The sequence below is a fragment of the Ambystoma mexicanum genome, chromosome 10, assembly GCF_040938575.1.
Source record: "Ambystoma mexicanum isolate Mex_15411 chromosome 10, UKY_AmexF1_1, whole genome shotgun sequence".
NCBI lineage: Eukaryota > Metazoa > Chordata > Amphibia > Caudata > Ambystomatidae > Ambystoma > Ambystoma mexicanum.
Window position 1 is genome coordinate 1,674,529,836 of NC_090932.1, and position 18,901 is coordinate 1,674,548,736.

The window sequence follows — 18,901 nt, forward strand, 5'->3', positions numbered from 1 at the left end:
CTAACCACTGTTCAGCAATTTTGATTGAAGCTGACATAAAATTAGATACTTTCTTGAATAATCCGGAGGCTGCAAAAAATAAATTATGGAATTGGACTGGATAAAAACAAAAGACGCCAAAGTCAAATACAAGCTCTATGATCACCTAATAAACAACACCAAAGCAAAGAATGTTCTTCCAAGATATCTATGTAAATTTCCAAGCCCGCGCTATAGAAACGTACTACTGCGGATTAGACTGAACCTACTACCAATGAAGCAAGTGCTTTCTGCAAGATGTATGAATACTGACAACACAGATGTTTGTCGACCATGCCACCTCCAAAACGAAACACTAATACATCTGGTCCTCCGCTGCCGGAAATGAGAGAACGCAGAATCAAATATCTAGATGCATTGATAGACGAGTCGCGTATACAAGATGTAAAAAGAGGGTTGTTTGCGCTACGCGAGAGCAAGAATCGTAACTTCACTGAACGTCGACTTAACACAACGCTTGCAAAACAGTGCATTCAACTCTTGTTCTTATTAATATGTAATGTAATGAATTGATAGAGGTTGTAAGAAACCACATATCAAAGAATACAATTTTAAAAATAAAGGGCTAAACTTTCTGATATGTACATAGTGAATGTCTGCACCTTACTAACTACATATTGAATGTCTGAATGTTACTGTGCCGTACACAGCGATTGTCTGAACTTTACTGCAAGTATGTAATACATGTCTGCACTTTACGATATGTACAAAATGAATGGCTGCACCTAACTCAGCGTACATAGTTGGTGTTTACGCCTTACGATATGTAAATAATGAATGGCTGCACCTAACTCAGCGTACATAGTGGATGTTTACACTTTACGACATGTAAATAATGAATGGCTGCACCTAACTCAGCGTACATAGTGGATGTTTACGCCTTACGATATGTAAATAATGAATGGCTGCACCTAACTCAGCGTACATAGTGGATGTTTACACTTTACGACATGTAAATAATGAATGGCTGCACCTAACTCAGCGTACATAGTGGATGTTTACGCCTTACGATATGTAAATAATGAATGGCTGCACCTAACTCAGCGTACATAGTGGATGTTTACGCTTTACGACATGTAAATAATGAATGGCTGCACCTAACTCAGCGTACATAGTGGATGTTTACGCCTTACGATATGTAAATAATGAATGGCTGCACCTTACTAACTACATATTGAATGTCTGAATGTTACTGTGCCGTACACAGCGATTGTCTGAACTTTACTGCAAGTATGTAATACATGTCTGCACTTTACGATATGTACAAAATGAATGGCTGCACCTAACTCAGCGTACATAGTGGATGTTTACGCCTTACGATATGTAAATAATGAATGGCTGCACCTAACTCAGCGTACATAGTGGATGTTTACACTTTACGACATGTAAATAATGAATGGCTGCACCTAACTCAGCGTACATAGTGGATGTTTACGCCTTACGATATGTAAATAATGAATGGCTGCACCTAACTCAGCGTACATAGTGGATGTTTACACTTTACGACATGTAAATAATGAATGGCTGCACCTAACTCAGCGTACATAGTGGATGTTTACGCCTTACGATATGTAAATAATGAATGGCTGCACCTAACTCAGCGTACATAGTGGATGTTTACGCTTTACGACATGTAAATAATGAATGGCTGCACCTAACTCAGCGTACATAGTGGATGTTTACGCCTTACGATATGTAAATAATGAATGGCTGCACCTAACTCAGCGTACATAGTAGATGTTTACACTTTACGACATGTAAATAATGAATGGCTGCACCTAACTCAGCGTACATAGTGGATGTTTACGCCTTACGATATGTACAAAATGAATGTCTGCATTTTAGTGTATGTGCACAAGTGGCTGTAACTTACTGTACATACATAGCGGATGACTGCACTTTGATATAGTGATTGGCAGAAATGTATGAAATGTACTTTGACAAATCCAGGGAAATTGTCGTCACCAAGGTGGAGTCGCCCCCTTTGGGACTAGGGAGGTGAGCCTGCTATGCTTAACACTACCAAGGGGACAGGGCAAATGGGATCTGTCGGGAGGTAACTCCCCCTTACGGGGCCAGGGATTCAGAGAGGGCTATAAATTACCCCCCAGTCGTTAACAGCTTGGTAGGGTATCTAGGGGCTAGGTTTTATAATAACCAGATACACCATGGCTGACTTGACCTCTGACCCAAGGTATGCCCAAACTCCTGTGAAGAATGAAGAGAGACACGTGTACCAGTCCCCTGGAGGAGTGTCCCGGGGAGGACCAATCATGGAGCAGCCTGAGCATGCCCCGCAGATGTGAACCACACAATGCAGGCAAGAGGAGGTGTACCCTGCGAGGGAGAGAGAATGCCAGTGCCGGCGGGTAGGACTGTGGTCCAGACCAGGAAAGCGCAGTGAGGCGCAGCTACAGCAGTTGACCAGCCGAATAATCCCAGAGAAGCTGTGAGAATGTAGGGACGACCAGTAGAAGGCTGAAGCAGAGCCTGGCCAAACCCCTCAGTAAACGATTCTGCGCCGACCGGCCTGCAGGTCCGGGTGAGAAGAGCCTGGGAAAGCTGGAGCAGAGCCCAGTTGAAAAGTCACCTAGGCGGTTCCGTAATGACATGAGAGCCGGTCCGGCTCAACGCCCTTCTCATGAAGCACTGCTCGAGAATAGCAGGTACACAGAGGCTCAGGGATGCAGATTAAAGAGAGAGAGAGGAGAAGCAGGAGAAGGAGAAGGGAAAGAGCCCGAGAGAACACTGGGACCGAGCAAGCCCCAGAGTGGGGAGACCGTGAGAACACCACCAGAGTGGGAAGTTAAAGTAAGAAGAGCCCCAGAGCGGGGAGTGCCTGGAAATACCCCAGAGTGGGGACTGGGATGAAGCAGAACCCCAGAGGGGTGAGTGTGAGCACATGCCAGAGTGGGGAGTGGAGACCAACAGAACCCCCAGAGTGAGGAGGATGAAAGAGGGAAAGCATCCCAGAGAGGAGAATGACTGAGAGAATGCCAGAGGGCTAGGATACCTGGAAACCCTCCTGTGCAATAAGAACTGCTTCTTTTGGAACTTAAAGTGCGGGCAAAAGCCTTGGCTGAAAGGGACAGGGTTGGGTGCAGAAGCCTCCAACCAGCCCAGCCAAAGTCTTTCTTTGTTGTTTTCTTTGGAGATAGGGAAAGTAAGCAGGTTAGAGTAGGGTTTCAGACAGAGGACCTTGTTATTATGTTGCAGACAAGCACCCCTTTTGACTTTCTTTGATGACATAGGGATGAACATGTAGGGTTAGGAAACATCGTTTGGGGATTTCTCAGGAATAAAACCTTTTCCTGATGTCTCTTTGCCCGAGTCGTGATTCTGACTTGCCACAGTACATAGCGAATGGCTGTATCTTGCTATCCGTACATAGTGAATGGCTGCCCTTTACTATATGTACATAGTGAATGGGTGCACTTTATGGTATGTACACAATGAATGGCTGTACTTTTTGTACACAGAGAATGGCTGCACCTGGCAGAGCATGCATAATGTATGGCTGTACCTTGCTGTATATACATAGTGAATGACTGCCCTTTACTAAATGTACATAGTGAATGGGTGCACTTTATGGTATGTACACAATGAATGGCTGTACTTTTTGTACACAGTGAATGAATGGACCTGGCAAAGCATACATAATGAATGGCTGTAATTTACTGTACGTACATAGTGAACAGCTGTACTTTACGATACGTACATTGTGAAGCAATTTCCTTAAACTTTCACCAACTTTCAAGGGATGTCAGCTGATTCTGTAAAAAGGATACTTTGCAGAGAACGTGTTGCATATGGTACCGGGTCGTGCCAGAATGGACCATCTCAAGTTGTCGCGAATGCTTGTCTGTCCTTCCCACCTTATTGGGTGCCCGGCTTTACTCAGTATCCCAATAATGTGCAGGGTCCATGGAGCTCTGATGCAACCATGGTATATCCTGCCATAGAGTCCCGAGTGCCATGTCAGACTCCCTTTCACAGATGCAACTGTTGTGACTTGAGTTTCTTGACCTTTCTTTGCTCACTTTCCAAGTCTCTACTGTGTCATTTCATGCTTTGCTCCCAGAATGCAATATATTCTAAACATAACTTGATCCGGGTCATGCACAATGGCACCCTTCCACCTTCATGAAGCTCAGCCCTTGCCCTGCTGCTCAGGGAGGATGCTGCTGCCTTGGAGCCCCCACATTCACCTGGCCCACGAGTCTCCTAGATTGCGCTGCCTGTTTAGACAGAGTTTGGCCAGTGCATAAATGTGGTCGGAAGACACTATCCGAAGATGATCAGTTGTAACCCTTCTGGGGATGCATGCCATGTCCCCAGAGGTGTGTACGCGCCTCGAGTACACTGATTGGTTGATTGATTATTTATTAGGCCCCTGTACACACGTGTTTGGTGATTGGTCTACTTTTTCCTGGAATCTCAATCCTTTTGGTGCAACCAGTAAAGTAGGGAGATTCAGAAGAGACGGCTAAGGGATGGGTTGTACACAAATGCCGAAAAGACAGGGTGCAAGGGAGCATGAAACCTTATGCCTCACCCTTTATGACAAAGTTTTGAGAAGTGGGCTGAACTACAGGAAAATTGGAAGACAATTGAAGGACCTGAGCTTTTCTTCTGAATTTTCCGGTAGCAGCGCTGTCTTTTCCTGCCCGATGCCACATGTTGCGGGATTCTCACTCTGTTCAAGGCAGCGTCTAAGGCGCTTCTTGTCCGGGCTGTTGCCCTAGTGGTCTGACCGAAGGCCGCTTCTTGATATGATAAGATATGATTGGTTATTTATAACGCGCTTCATATCCAGAGGTTTCTAAGCACGGACCCGGGGATCGAACCTGTGTTGCTTTGTGTCATCTTGCTTGCAAGGTGAGTATGTTGCCCCTGAGCTATCCTCCCGAGACAAGGCTGGTGCCCTAGTGGTCTGACCCAAGGCTGGTCCTTGTCCGGGCTGTTGCCCTAGTGGTCTGACCCAAGGCCGGTCCTTGTCCGGGCTGTTGCCCTAGTGGTCTGACCCAAGGCCGTTTCTTGTCCGGGCTGTTGTCCTGGTGGTCTGACCCAAGGCCGCTTCTTGTCCGGGCTGTTGTCCTGGTGGTCTGACCCAAGGCTGCTTCTTGTCCGGTCTGTTGTCCTGGTGGTCTGACCCAAGGCAGCCTGAACAATTAAGTGCGTTTCAAATTTTAGAGGACAATTAGGAGGTAGTGAAACCATCTGGGAGTCCAAAGGGCCACTCTTTGGGAAAATAGCATCAGACCCAACGTACAATGGGCCGTTCTTCAACCTGCTACTCTCATCCTGGTACAGTGTGATGAACAATACAGTGAGAGTTCACCTGGGATCAAGCGATCACCACCTGGTGTCTCACAGCTGGGCAATGCAACGGCAAGAGCCCACGCCATCAAGGAGGTGGATCTGGGGGGGTGAGGCAAGATTGAAAGGGGCAGCTCCTGGCAAAGGAAGCAGTGTTTGCAAGGAACAGTAGAGGTAGACTTCTCATCTTCCAATCAGCACACAGAGACCCCGGCTGTATTGGCCAGTGTCGAGCCGTGTTTCCTGCATTCCATCTCTATCAGCACTTCCCCTCTTCCTCCCGTGCGCTTAGGGAGGCTCTCCCTGCCATGCCAGCACCCCCATCCAGGACCCTTGGCTAGCCTTCTGCGCCTGCTCCCTCTTGGCCTCTTCCCTGTTGCTGGGTCAATCCTCTTCCCATCCTAGTCGCCCGATTCGCTGCACCGCCTTTCCTGCTTTCCTACTCCACACCCCCTTCATGTGGTTCCAGAGCTCCTTCAGCGGTTTGCCTCCTTCCCCAGCATTGCCCACGGCACACTCTGTGCATATTCCTGTTTTGGTTTGTCCTCATTGGTAGTCCAGCTGCAAGCCTACCTGCCCAGCTCAGCATGATACTGGCTACCGCGCCTGGCATAGCCATTTGCTAACCACTCACTGCCCGGCATACAACCCTCACCTTGCTCAGGCCATTATCTCGGGGGGCAGGCCATTACCACCCACACACTGGGGCAGCCATTACTGTATGAATAAAGCCAGCCTTTCAGTGGGTTTCACGCCTTTATAATGGGCAAGTAAATGAAATCAATAGAATCGTGCATCACTTCTTCTTCTTCTTAATTATCGAAAGCGTGGGCGGACCCGCGCAGTTTCGTGCATCACGATTCATCAAGTAAAAGTAGCAGAAATAGTGAAAGGACTCACTTCGATTCATCAAGTAAAAGGAGCAGAAATAGTGAAAGGACTCACTTCTAACAGACACCAAAAGCCAAAGGTGGGTACGTTAATGAAGTGTATTCGGTGCACACCCCCTGCTTGCAATTGCACCCATATAGGTTGACGTTGTGTTGGGGGTTCTACTAACTCTGAAGAAAGTTCTTATTTTGAAAAGCTGGATACATTTTGATCAGGGTGACACATAAAACGGGAATAGTTGGGAGGTACAGACACCACTTTCATTTGTCCTCGGTGCAGATGGAGACACTGCCAGTGCAGGGAAAGCCTAAGGCAAGTAGAAAACAGATATTACAAAGAATCAGGAACAGAGGAGAGGACTGTGGAGAAGGAGCACATGCTTTCTGTAATAAAAAGGATAAGGTCTTGTCACAGATGATCAAGAGAGGTGCACACAGAAGGCAATGGTCAGTTAGCTCATTCCAAGACAACGGCTGGTGGAAGAGACGGGGCACTGGGAAGAGTGATGGTTAGCAGCAGAGACATTGGTGATGGTGGCAGAGGGGATCGGGCTGAGTCGCCAAGTCAGGGCAGTAGACGATGCCCTCCCCAACATTCTCCTCTGTTAAGCCCTGTTCACCTTCTGTAAATGGATGGTCCTTTCTCCTGGGACTAGCCCCTAACTTTTATTCAATACATGGCATGACCCCTCTCTCTGGGCAGCAATCACTGCAGACTATGCACTCATGTCCACCATCACCTCCACCTTGGTCACACCGCTCTGGCATCTGCATGGGGTGACTCTCCTTGAAGCGCTAAAATACATGGCACGCCCCCTCTCTCAGGGCAGCAATCACTGCAGACTAAGCACTCATGCCCACCTTCACCTCCACCTTGGTCACACCGCTCTGGCATCTGCATAGGGTGACTCTCCTCGAAGCGCTACCATAACCAGCTCTTTCTGTCTGTTCTAATCTAAGCATCAAGCCACACCCTAATCATGTCTTTCTTTTCACAGAGTTCGCCTCACAGCATGACATCTCCCTCACGGAATAAACTGCATGTCTGCCATCGCCTCTATAACTAATTCTTTCTTTATTTTTCTTCCCCTCTCCCTCATTTTATTTTACTGCATATTGTTTGTCCCTTGCTTGTCTTTGACCTCATGCACTCTCTAAGGACTACACTAGGAATAGAATCAACGAAGCGGGTTTCACAGAAGAACCTGAATTTCCGAATGCGTCCCACCACAGTAAAAAACTTTTCAGTATACCTGAAGTGGCAGAGGACGACGGTGAATATGCTGAACTATCACAGCGAGGGGGTCTGGGTGTCTCATACAAAATGAGAAGAGCGGGAGCTCTAGGCCATAGAGTCCCCGGGGTTGATCTCAACCAAGATGGCCGACAGCACGGCTTCCGGGTCCCGGCCAAGCACAGGTCCCCGGGTACCTCTTCGGGCCTAAATGATTTGGAAGGCAGAGGGAACAAGTTTACTAGATCACTCACGAGAAGTCCAGACAGCGGACTCGACTGTGGAAGTGAGGAGGAAGAGTCTCGATTCAATTTTAGAAATGCTTTTAGCTCAATGCCCACAAAAGACACTCAGATCTTTGATCCAGAGACCAGTTCTTGCCCATCCCGAAGAAGTTCACGGCAAACGTTGGCTCGTAAGAGAACTCTGACACGGCAAAGTAGCATTGAAGAAGACTTTGAGGATCTGATGCCTTGCGTAGCAGAAAACAGTGCCATGCACGGGTTTGAGGATAGACGCGATGACTTAAGAGATGGAGAAATCCAGGTCTCCTGGAAGAGCGAATGCCAAGTGCCTGAAAGTAGGGAAGCAGTGCCCGCCTCAAAGCCGCCCCAAACTGAACCACTGGTGTGTGACCTCCAGCTTCCTTCTAACGCCTGCTTACCTAGCCTATGGCCCCTCCTGCCCTTTTTCCCCTGGGTGTCCCTCTTGGGGAACCATATTCTGGCTATCTCCTCCATGCTTTTTCATTTCTGCCTTTGTAGCGCTTCCTGTAGGGCTGATGTCTGTTTTGTTGGCTTCTAGATGCATCACTGAGCCTTTTGCAGGCGCGATGATAGCGGTGGCTTTTTCTGTTAAAGACAAACTGAATTTAAGTTTTAATTGAGGGTTAGCTGAAGGAAATTGCCATAAATGTTCCTTGATGCTGTGCGCAGCTGGGTACACGCGGTCCACGTAATAGCAGCTTACTCAAACACAAATGTGCTTAGCTGGATTGTTGTTTCGATTTAATTTACAGTAAGGCAAACATTGCACAGTTCCAACCTATGGAGCAAGCAAGAGGGAGGGCAGGCAGGGGCACTGCGGTGGGTGGGGAGCTGTGCATGCAAGGCACTGCGGTGAGTGGGGAGCCGTGCATGTAAGGCACTGCGGTGGGTGGGGAGCTGTGCATGCAAGGCACTGCGGTGAGTGGGGAGCCGTGCATGTAAGGCACTGCGGTGGATGGGGAGCCATGCATGTAAGGCACTGCACTGGGTGGAGAGCTGTGCATGTAAGGCACTGCGCTGGGTGGGGAGCTGTGCATGTAAGGCACTGTGCTGGGTGGGGAGCCGTGCATGTGGTGGTGTGCCGGTGCAGACAGTAGACACCTACAGAGGCCAAGGGGACTGTGGGCAACCAGTAGTTTCCCTATAGACTAGTCCACCTCAGTGGAGCTACTGCATATCCATGGCATGGGGAGCTGGGGCACAAAGCATGTTCTGGCAAATTAGCCCAAATAAATAAAGCTGAATCCTAAACCCATCAAAAGCAAACCACAGGAAAAACACTGCTTCCGGCCTGCAGCATGTCGCCAGACCTGCACATCTCTAGGACAACCAGAGCAATGTCCTGGACGTGAAAAACACTGCTTCCGTTTTGCATGCTTCCGGCCTGCAGCATGTCGTCAGATCTGCACGTGAAAAACACTGCTTCCGGTCTGCAGCATGTCGCCAGACCTGCACATCTCTAGGACAACTAGGACAATGTCCTGGATGTTGTGATGGTGTGGGGGCGATGGCAGGCCCCACCTGCAGGCACACACGCACACACACAGCGCTCGCGCTAAGAGACACGCCGGAGACGTGTTGCTGCTCTGGTGTCCGGCGCGAACTGCCGGCCGGGACCGTCTTTATTCCAAGCGTGCATGCGCGAGCCTCGTTATGGGCCGCGCATGCGCTGAACCGCGTATTACTACGCAACATCCCTCCTTTTTCCCCAAACAACGAACAGTGATCAACAGTATAACTTAACAACATATTCTTCAAACATAAATGTTCCAGCACGACCTAGATGCCTAGGCAGGGTCCATAATAAAGTCTTGGAACCTCTGCGGCGGCTTACGCCCCGCCTGGCTCAGGTACCTGCGTGCCTCGGCCGGAGGCACCTCTTGTGTCCCTTGAGTCTCGGCCAGTCCATCGGGTCTCGGTGGCGGTTCATCGCTCGGCTCAGGTGCCGGAGGGTCGACTGCATCCGTTTCGGCAGATCCCACGCGCTTGAAAAACGAGACATTCCTGGTGACAGTTCCACGTGCGTTGGTCGCTGTGATCATCGAGCCCTTCACATGTGTCACCCCCAGGGGCTGGGTTTCGTAGGTTAACGATAACTTTCCTTCTGCTCTTCTGTTTCGCACCAATACGGTATCCCCCACCGCAATCGGCCTCTCCAAGAGCTTCCTAATGATCGTCTCCTTTTCATTCCGCACCGCCCTCTCCGTGCGCACGTGATCCTTTTCAATCTCCCCCGGCTGGCGGCCTTCCATTTCGGGCAGGAGCCCTCTCGGTACACGCTTAAAGAGCGCTTCGGCAGGGGCGACCCCGGTTGACTGATTAGGGGTCGAGCGGTACTCTCGAAGGAAGTCCACTAAGTTGTGTCAGAGGTCTGCGCCTCCATCTGCTGATATGCGGAACACTTTGTTTAGCGTTCGCATGAAGCGCTCTACCTCCCCATTTGTCCTCGGCCAGAGCGGTGTGACTTTCCTATGGCGTATTCCCCTCTCCTCACAGTACTGAGCAAAACGTTGCCCCCGAAATGGCGCTCCATTGTCTGAGCATATCTCCACCGGAAATCCATGCGTGGTGAACATTTTCTCCAGCGCCATGATGGTGTGGTCACTCGCCGTCGACTCCACCAGTTCAACCTCCGGATAGCGGGACCATTGGTCTGTCACCATTAGAAAGTAGAGCCCTCGGCCGGTGGATCCAAAGTCGGCATGGACCGTCCCCCATGGCTGGTCACTTCTCTCCATGGTTTGGATCGGCAGGGCCCTCTCCACCAGGTGGGCTGCTTGGCAGGGGATGCACCTTCTCACAAACTCCTCCACTCTGCTTTCCAGGTCCGGGAACCAGACCTTGAGTCTCAGTCTTGCTTTCATCTTGGCCATCCCTTGGTGCCCACTGTGTGCGAGCTGCAGAACCTTGTCAACCAGTGTTCTCGGGATGACAATCTGGTGACCCCTTAGCAAGAGGCCATCCTCGGCTATCGAGAGCTCATGGCGCGCTTTCCAGAGAGCCTGCATGTCTTTCTGAGCCCCTGCATTCCTTCGTGAGTTGTCCTGGAGGACCTCTCGCCATTCTCCATTTGCCATAGCAACCTTGATCCTTGTGAATGTCTCGTCCATGTTGGAGTCTTCGGCGCTCTCCTGGCGGGATAGGGCAACGGGCAGCGCCGATTCCACCGCGAGATGTATCGCTTCAACACCCTCTGCCACTTCCATTGTGTCTTTTGGCCTCCCCGCACCAGGATGGCGGGACAGGTAGTCTGCCGGGTTGTCAGGGCCTGGTCGATACAGCAGTTTGACCCCATACTCCATTAACGACAACATCCATCTCTCTATTCTAGGCGGTGGTTTGGATGATGTTCCGGACAAGATCGGGATGAGAGGCTTGTGGTCAGTTACCACCATGACCGGTTTTCCCAAAATATATATCCGGAAGTGCTTGCACCCCCATAGGATGGCCAGAGCTTCCCGCTCGATCTGAGAGTACCGTCTCTCCGTCTCTGTTAGCGCTTTGCTGGCATATGCGATGGGCCTCATGGTTCCTTGATTGTCGGCCTGCATGAGGACAGCCCCCAGTCCTACGGGGCTGGCATCGACGACAATTTCGGACTCCCGATCCGGATTGAAGTATGCCATCGTTTCTTGTTCCGATAGGGCATTTTTGATGTTGTCGAAAGTCCTCTGTTCTTTCTCCCCCCAGTTCCAGGCGATGTCGTTTCTTGTTACCGCTCTCAGGCGTTCCGACAGGGAGGCTAGATCGCGGATGAAGCGACCACAATACGTCACCATACCCAGGAAGCTTCTGATTTCAGATGGTGTGGTTGGCGGGGTAGCTTCCCGGATGTCCTTCACTTTCTCCGGATCAGGTGAAATGCCCCCCGCATGGAAGACGAACCCGAAAAATTCCAGCCTGTCTCTCAGGAACTCACACTTCTCTTTGTGCAGTGTCAACCCTAGGTCGTGCAGCCTCACCAGTGTGTTTTCCAGGTGCTTTAGGTGTTCCGCCTCGGAACGGGCAAAGACCAGAATGTCATCCGACATGCTTATCACTCCCTTGAGTCCGGACAGGGCTCCCCTGATGGTGTTCTGGAAAACCTCTGCCGCGGAAGAGATACCAAAACGGAGTCTTTTATATTGGTATAACCCTTCATGCGTCGTAAACGTCGTGATGTATCTTGACTCGGGGTGGAGCTCTAACTGATGGTACCCGGACCTCAAATCCAGTTTTGAGAACTCTTTCGCCCCTTGAAGCTCCCCAATGATGTCGTCCAGGGTGGGTGTTATGTGGCGCTCTCTTTTGATCGCTAGGTTAGGAAGCCTCATGTCCATGAAGATGCGTACCGCACCCAGTTGTTTGGGCTTTGGGGCTCCCACAATCAGGGAGACCCACGGGGTGGGGCCCTCTACCTTCTCAATGATGTCCTTGTCTATCAGGGATTGCAGCTCGCGTTCCACCTGTGTCCTCAGATGGAAAGGGACGCGGTGGTGTTTTAGAGCCTTTGGTCTCACAGACCCATCGATGTGGAGGCGTATTGGGTCAGCCTTTAGTTTCCCTATCCCTCGGAATATCGTTTCAAAACGACTCAACAGATTTTCCAAGTCAGTGTGATAGACTGCAAATGAGAAGTGTACAATGTCCAATGCCTCAGCCGCAGCACAACTCAGAAGGGAATGCGGGCTCACATCTGTGACAAAGAATCTTGCCCTTATTCTATTTTGTCCGTGAGTGACTGGGGCCAAGAATACTCCTTGGATGGGAAGCGGTGTGTGTCCTCCGAAAGCGTATTTCCGTGCTGTGGACTCTGCTAGGCCTGGTGGACCAGGGAGTGCATTGTAGTGTTCCGTCGCCAGCACACAGACGGACGCCCCAGTGTTTATCAAGACCGGTGTGGGTGTTTCCCCAATGTTAACTGTGCACTTGGGTTTTCGTCTCCTGCCTGGGCCTTCAGCTATGCTCGAGATGAAGAAGATTTTGTCTTCCTCCTCCTCCTCCTCGGCGATTTTCAGGTCCTGTACGCCTTGTTCAATGGATGATACACCCCTCACTCTCCGAGTGCCGCCTCTGGCAACCCTTTCGGGCCCTCTTGACGCGGCGACAGGTGCTGATGCCCTGCACACCCTAGCATAATGTCCTGGGGTGTTACACCCGCCACAGGTCCTCGATTTGGCTGGACAGTCACCCATATGTGGCAGGTCGTACCCACAATATTGGCAGGAGGGAGCGTTGCTATGCCCCCCGGGTTATCACCTCCTCTTGACGTCCACCTTGACTTTCCTGGGTTAGTGCAGCCAATTGCAAAAGCCTCACCTTCGTTCCTCTCATGCGTGGCTGCATCCATTTTCGCACCCCTTGCGTCAGCCAGCTCATAGGCCCTTCCTGTGTCCAGAATCTGTTGTAGGGTCAAGCCAGGTTCCCTCAATACCTGCCTCCTCAGTTTACCAGAGCTGCAGCCCTGCAACAACTGGTTCCGAACCATCTCCTCTTCATTTCCCCATCTGCAGGAGCTTGCTAGAACTCTGAGTCGTGCACAGAATTGATCCAGTGACTCTTCCTCTCGTTGTCTTTCCACACTCTTGACGAAACTATCAAAGTCTACATTCGCCATTGGCAGAAAATGATCTCGGAGCGCCTGCTTCACTGCAGCATACGTCGCAACCAGAATGTTCAGAGAGTCATATATCTTGTGCACCTCGGCCCCTGCCGAGTACACCATGATTGCAATTCTTTCTTCGTCCTCCGTGATCCCCAACTTAGGAGGTGGGCCCGTGGTATCAAATTCCGGCATGGGGGCTAGTGTGCTGTTCACCCTGCGAGGGATGGGGGCAGGAACACCATCCTGTTCTTCTTCCTCTCGCATTTCCTTGCGTGGTACTCACAGAAGTACGTTGAACTGCTTTGAAGACAGGGCCCCAGAACACCCTTAGCGCAATATCTTCTCTGGTGCCACTCTTTTCTTATTTTTCCTGTTGTATTGACAGAATGCCACAACCTTGCGGCTGCACAGGCTGTGGATGGTCCAAAAATTCACTATATTCGGTGCAAATTGCAGGTGGCTCACGAGCACCCTCACGGGCCGCAACCACTGCGTTCTGCGCTCGATCCAAAATGGCCGCCGGCCACACGTGTGAGCCCGTGCCGACACGGAGCAGCGTTCTCCTCTCTGGATGCAACCGGAGCAGAGGACTGCTCCTGCACCGTCCATGTCGCCAGTGTGATGGTGTGGGGGCGATGGCAGGCCCCACCTGCAGGCACACACGCACACACACAGCGCTCGCGCTAAGAGACACGCCGGAGACGTGTTGCTGCTCTGGTCTCCGGCGCGAACTGCCGGACGGGACCGTCTTTATTCCAAGCGTGCATGCGCGAGCCTCGTTATGGGGCGCGCATGCGCTGAACCGCGTATCACTACCCAACAGATGTGAAAAACACTGCTTCCGGTCTGCATGCTTCCGGCCTGCAGCATGTCGTCAGATCTGCACGTGAAAAACACTGCTTCCGGTCTGCAGCATGTCGCCAGACTTGCAAATCTCTAGGACAACCAGGGCAATGTCCTGGATGTGAAAAACACTGCTTCCGGTCTGCATCATGTCTTCAGACCCGCACGTGAAAAACCCTGCTTCCGGTCAGCATGCTTCCGGCCTGCAGCATGTCGTCAGATCTGCACTTGAAAACACTGCTTCCGCCTGCAGCATGTCTTCAGACCCGCAAGTGAAAAACCCTGCTTCCTGTCTGCAGCATGTCTCCAGACCTGCAAATCTCTAGGGCAACCAGAGCAATGTCCCGGACGTGAAAAAACACTGCTTCCGGCCTGCAGCATGTCTTCAGACCCGCACGTGAAAACCCTGCTTCCGGTCTGCAGCATGTCTCCAGACCTGCAAATCTCTAGGGCAACCAGAGCAATGTCCCGGACGTGAAAAAACACTGCTTCCGGCCTGCAGCATGTCTTCAGACCCGCACGTGAAAACCCTGCTTCCGGTCTGCAGCATGTCTCCAGACCTGCAAATCTCTACGGCAACCAGAGCAATGTCCCGGACGTGAAAAAACACTGCTTCCGGCCTGCAGCATGTCTTCAGACCCGCACGTGAAAACCCTGCTTCCGGTCTGCAGCATGTCTCCAGACCTGCAAATCTCTAGGGCAAACAGAGCAATGTCCCGGACGTGAAAAAACACTGCTTCCGGCTTGCAGCATGTCTTCAGACCCGCACGTGAAAACCCTGCTTCTGGTCTGCAGCATGTCTCCAGACCTGCAAATCTCTAGGACAACCAGAGCAATGTCCTGGGAGTGAAAAACCCTGCTTTGCACAGCCTGGGCCTGTTCGGCAGAGGGAAGGCCCAGCCCAGACCTGTTCTGGAGAGGGGTGGACTCTAAACTCGTGTCTGTGGGGAACACCCTAGCTTCTCCTGGGGCGGGAGAGACCAGGCCTTTTCTGGGGTGGTGGGGACTTTAAACTCCTGGGAAGGGAGGGCCCTGGATTTCTCTGGGAGGAGAAGGCTCTGGTGTGTTGTAGGGTGGGAAGGTTGTGGTTTCTTCTGTGGCACAAGGAAAGGCCCTGCTCTTCTCTGAGATTACAAGGCTTGCTTTCTGCGGAGGGAGGGGGCCGGGAGGGGCGCAGGGCTACTCTAGGGAAGGGAAGGATCAGGTCTGGTGTAGGGGGAAATCTTTGGTTTCTTCAAGGGTCCCAGGGAGGCCCTGGTCTTCTCTTCCCTAGAGTAGCCCTGCTCCCCTCCCTCAGCAGGAAGCAAGCCTTGTAATCTCAGAGAAGAGCAGGGCCTTTCCTTGGGCCCCAGAAGAAACCACAACCTTCCCCCCTATATAATTAATCCCGTCTTGTTGTAGAGATACTGGCGATTAATTTACTTGTAAATGCACTTATAAAGTTTATCAAAGCGATTCAGCTGATGCAGTAATTCTTAAGAATTCCCTTTTAATGACATTTCACTTGCATTAAGTCGACGTTGAGTGTCATTTTCAGCCTCGGCAGCTCTAGGTCATCTTATCTTCATCCCTCAAAATGAGAACATGGGGGTGCAACTAATGCAGGCCGGGGGTGCATTCAAAGACACCTTGCAGCAGCCATGGGCATTGCAGCCGAGTGGGCGCTTCTCTAGAGTTTGGAATGCGATTACGTCAAAGCTACCAGCGCCGGAAGACGCCCCATGCTGCCCCGCCCACTTTCTCCAGTAAACCAAGAAGCGTCTGGTACAGTGAACCCTAGCAAGGTCTCAGATGTGAATAAGAAAAACAGTGCTTTTCCTTCTAGGTGACTTGAAGAAGTTAATGGAGAAATGACTGAGGCTCAAGCCCACACAAGCCCTTACAGTGCAGCGGCTAGACACTGATTTACCAGCACAAGTGTACTTCAAGGCGCTAGCCGAGGGGTTCAACAACCTGCGGCCCTGCAGAGGTACTGGACTACTACTCAATAATAATGCTTCATCATTGACTATGCTGGATAGGGCTGATGATAGTTTTAGTCCCAAGCACCAGGAGAGCCAAAGATTGCTAACCTCTGTCCTAGCCTGTAATAAGGGTGGCACTTCTTCAGTGCATGCCAGCTGGCGAGGCGATGGGGTAAGACACCAGGAGACCCACAGATTGCCAACCTCTGTCCTAGCCTGTAATAAGGGTGGCACTTCTTCTGTGCATGCCCGCAGGCGAGGTCATGGGGCAAGACACCAGGAGAGCCAGAGATTGCTCACCTCTGTCCTAGCCTGTAATAAGGGTGGCACTTCTTCAGCGCATGCCCGCTGGCGAGGCAATAGGGCTAGACACCAGGAGAGCCACCGATTGCTACCCTCTGTCCTAGCCTGTAATAACGGTGGCACGTCTTCAGTGCCTGCCAGCGGGCGAGGTTATGGTGCAAGACACCAAGAGCCACAGATGGTCAACCTCTCTCCTAGCCTGTAATAAGGGTGGCACTTCTTCAGTGCAGGCCCGCGGGCGAGGCGATGGGGCAAGACACCAGGAGAGCCACAGATGGCCAACCTCTGTCCTAGCCTGTAATAAGGGTGGCACTCTTCAGTGCGTGCCCGATGGCGAGGCGATGGGGCAAGACACCAGAAGAGCCAGAGATTGCTAACCTCTGTCGTAGCCTGTAATAAGGGTGGCACTTCAAGACACCAGGAGAACACAGATTGCTATCCTCTGTCCTAGCCTGTAATAAGGGTGGCACTTCTTCAGTACATGCCCGCGGGCGAGGGGATGGGGCAAGACACCAGGAGAGCCACAGATGGCTACCTTCTGTCTTAGCCTGTAATAAGGGTGGCACTTCTTCAGTACATGCCCACGGGCGAGGCGATGGGGCAAAACATGTGGAGAGCCACAGATTGCTAAACTGGGTCCTAGCCTGTAATAGGGTGGCACTTCTTCAGTACATGCCCGCTGGCGAGGCGATGGTGCAAGACACCAGGAGAGCCACAGATTGCTACCCTCTGTCCTAGCCTGTAATAAGGGTGGTACTTCTTCAGCACATGCCCGAGGGTGAGGCGATGGGGCAAGACACTAGGAGAGCCACAAATGACTAACCTCTGTCCTAGCCTGTAATGAGGGTGGCACTTCTTCAGTGCCTGCCAGCTGGCGAGGCGATGGTGCAAGACACCAGGAGAGCCACAGATTGCTACCCTCTGTCCTGCCCTGTAATAAGGGTGGCACTTCTTCAGCGCATGCCCGCTGGCGAGGCGATGGGGCAAGACACCAGGAGAGCCACAGATTGCCAACCTCTGTCCTAGCCTGTAATAAGGGTGGCACTTCTTCAGTGCATGCCCGCTGGTGAGGCGATGGGGAAAGACACCAGGAGAGCCAGCGATTGCTAACCTCTGTCCTAGCCTGTAAAAGAGTGGCACTTCTTCAGTGCATGCCAGCTGGCTAGGCAATGAAGCAAGATACCAGGAGAGCCAAAGATGGCTACCCACTGTCCAAGCCTGTAATAAGGGTGGCACTTCTTCAGTGCATGCCCGCTGGTGAGGCGATGGGGAAAGACAGCAGGAGTGCCACAGATTGCTAACCTCTGTCCTAGCCTGTAATAAGGGTGGCGCTTCTTCACTGCCTGCCAGCTGGCGAGGCAATGAGGCAAGATACCAGGAGAGCCAAAGATGGCTACCCACTGTCCAGGCCTGTAATAAGGGTGGCACTTCTTCAGTGCATGCCAGCTGGCGAGGCGATGGGGCAAGATACGAGGAGAGCCAAAGATGGCTAACCACTGTCCTAGCCTGTAATAAGGGTGGCACTTCTTCAGTACATGCCCGCTGGCGAGACGATGGGGCAAGACACCAGGAGAGCCACAGATGGCCAACCTCTGTCCTAGCCTGTAATAAGGGTGGTGCTTCTTCACTGCCTGCCAGCTGGCGAGGCAATGAGGCAAGATACCAGGCGAGCCAAAGATGGCTACCCACTGTCCAGGCCTGTAATAAGGGTGGCACTTCTTCAGTGCATGCCCGCTGGTGAGGCGATGGGGAAAGACAGCAGGAGAGCCACAGATTGCTACCCTCTGTCCTAGCCTGTAATAAGGGTGGCACTTCTTCAGCACATGCCCGAGGGTGAGGCGATGGGGCAAGACACCAGGAGAGCCACAAATGACCAACCTCTGTCCTAGCCTGTAATGAGGGTGGCACTTCTTCAGTGCCTGCCAGCTGGCGAGGCGATGGTGCAAGACACCAGGAGAGCCACAGATTGCTACCCTCTGTCCTAGCCTGTAATAAGGGTGGCACTTCTTCAGCACATGCCCACGGGAGAGGCGATGGGGCAAGACACCAGGAGAGCCACAGATGGCCAACCTCTGTCCTAGCCTGTAATAAGGGTGGCACTTCTTCAGCGCATGCCCGCTGGCGAGGCGATGGGGCAAGACACCAGGAGAGCCACAGATTGCCAACCTGTGTCCTAGCCTGTAATAAGGGTGGCACTTCTTCAGTGCATGCCCGCGGGCGAGGCGATGGGGCATGACACCAGGTGAGCCAGAGATTGCTAACCTCTGTCCTAGCCTGTAATAAGGGTGGCACTTCTTCAGTGCATGCCCGCTGGTGAGGCGATGGGGCAAGACACCAGGAGAGCCACAGATGGCCAACCTCTGTCATAGCCTGTAATAAGGGTGGCACTTCTTCAGCGCATGCCCGCTGGCGAGGCGATGGGGCAAGACACCAGGAGAGCCACAGATGGCCAACCTTTG

General features: G+C 51.7%; 1 protein-coding gene across 23 annotated transcripts in view; it reads left to right on the top strand.

Annotated features, from left to right (window-relative positions):
* RIMBP2 (RIMS binding protein 2) overlaps positions 1–18,901 on the top strand; it is a 2,252,680-nt gene that overhangs the window by 1,921,181 nt on the left and 312,598 nt on the right. For 17 of the 23 annotated variants that reach the window (XM_069620091.1, XM_069620095.1, XM_069620096.1 and 14 more), the window contains one exon: positions 7,408–8,109. The exons of the other annotated variants lie outside the window; for them this stretch is intronic. In XM_069620091.1, the coding sequence (XP_069476192.1) occupies positions 7,408–8,109 (702 nt within the window). The remainder of the gene's footprint in view (positions 1–7,407; positions 8,110–18,901) is intronic. 23 annotated transcript variants of the gene reach the window in all.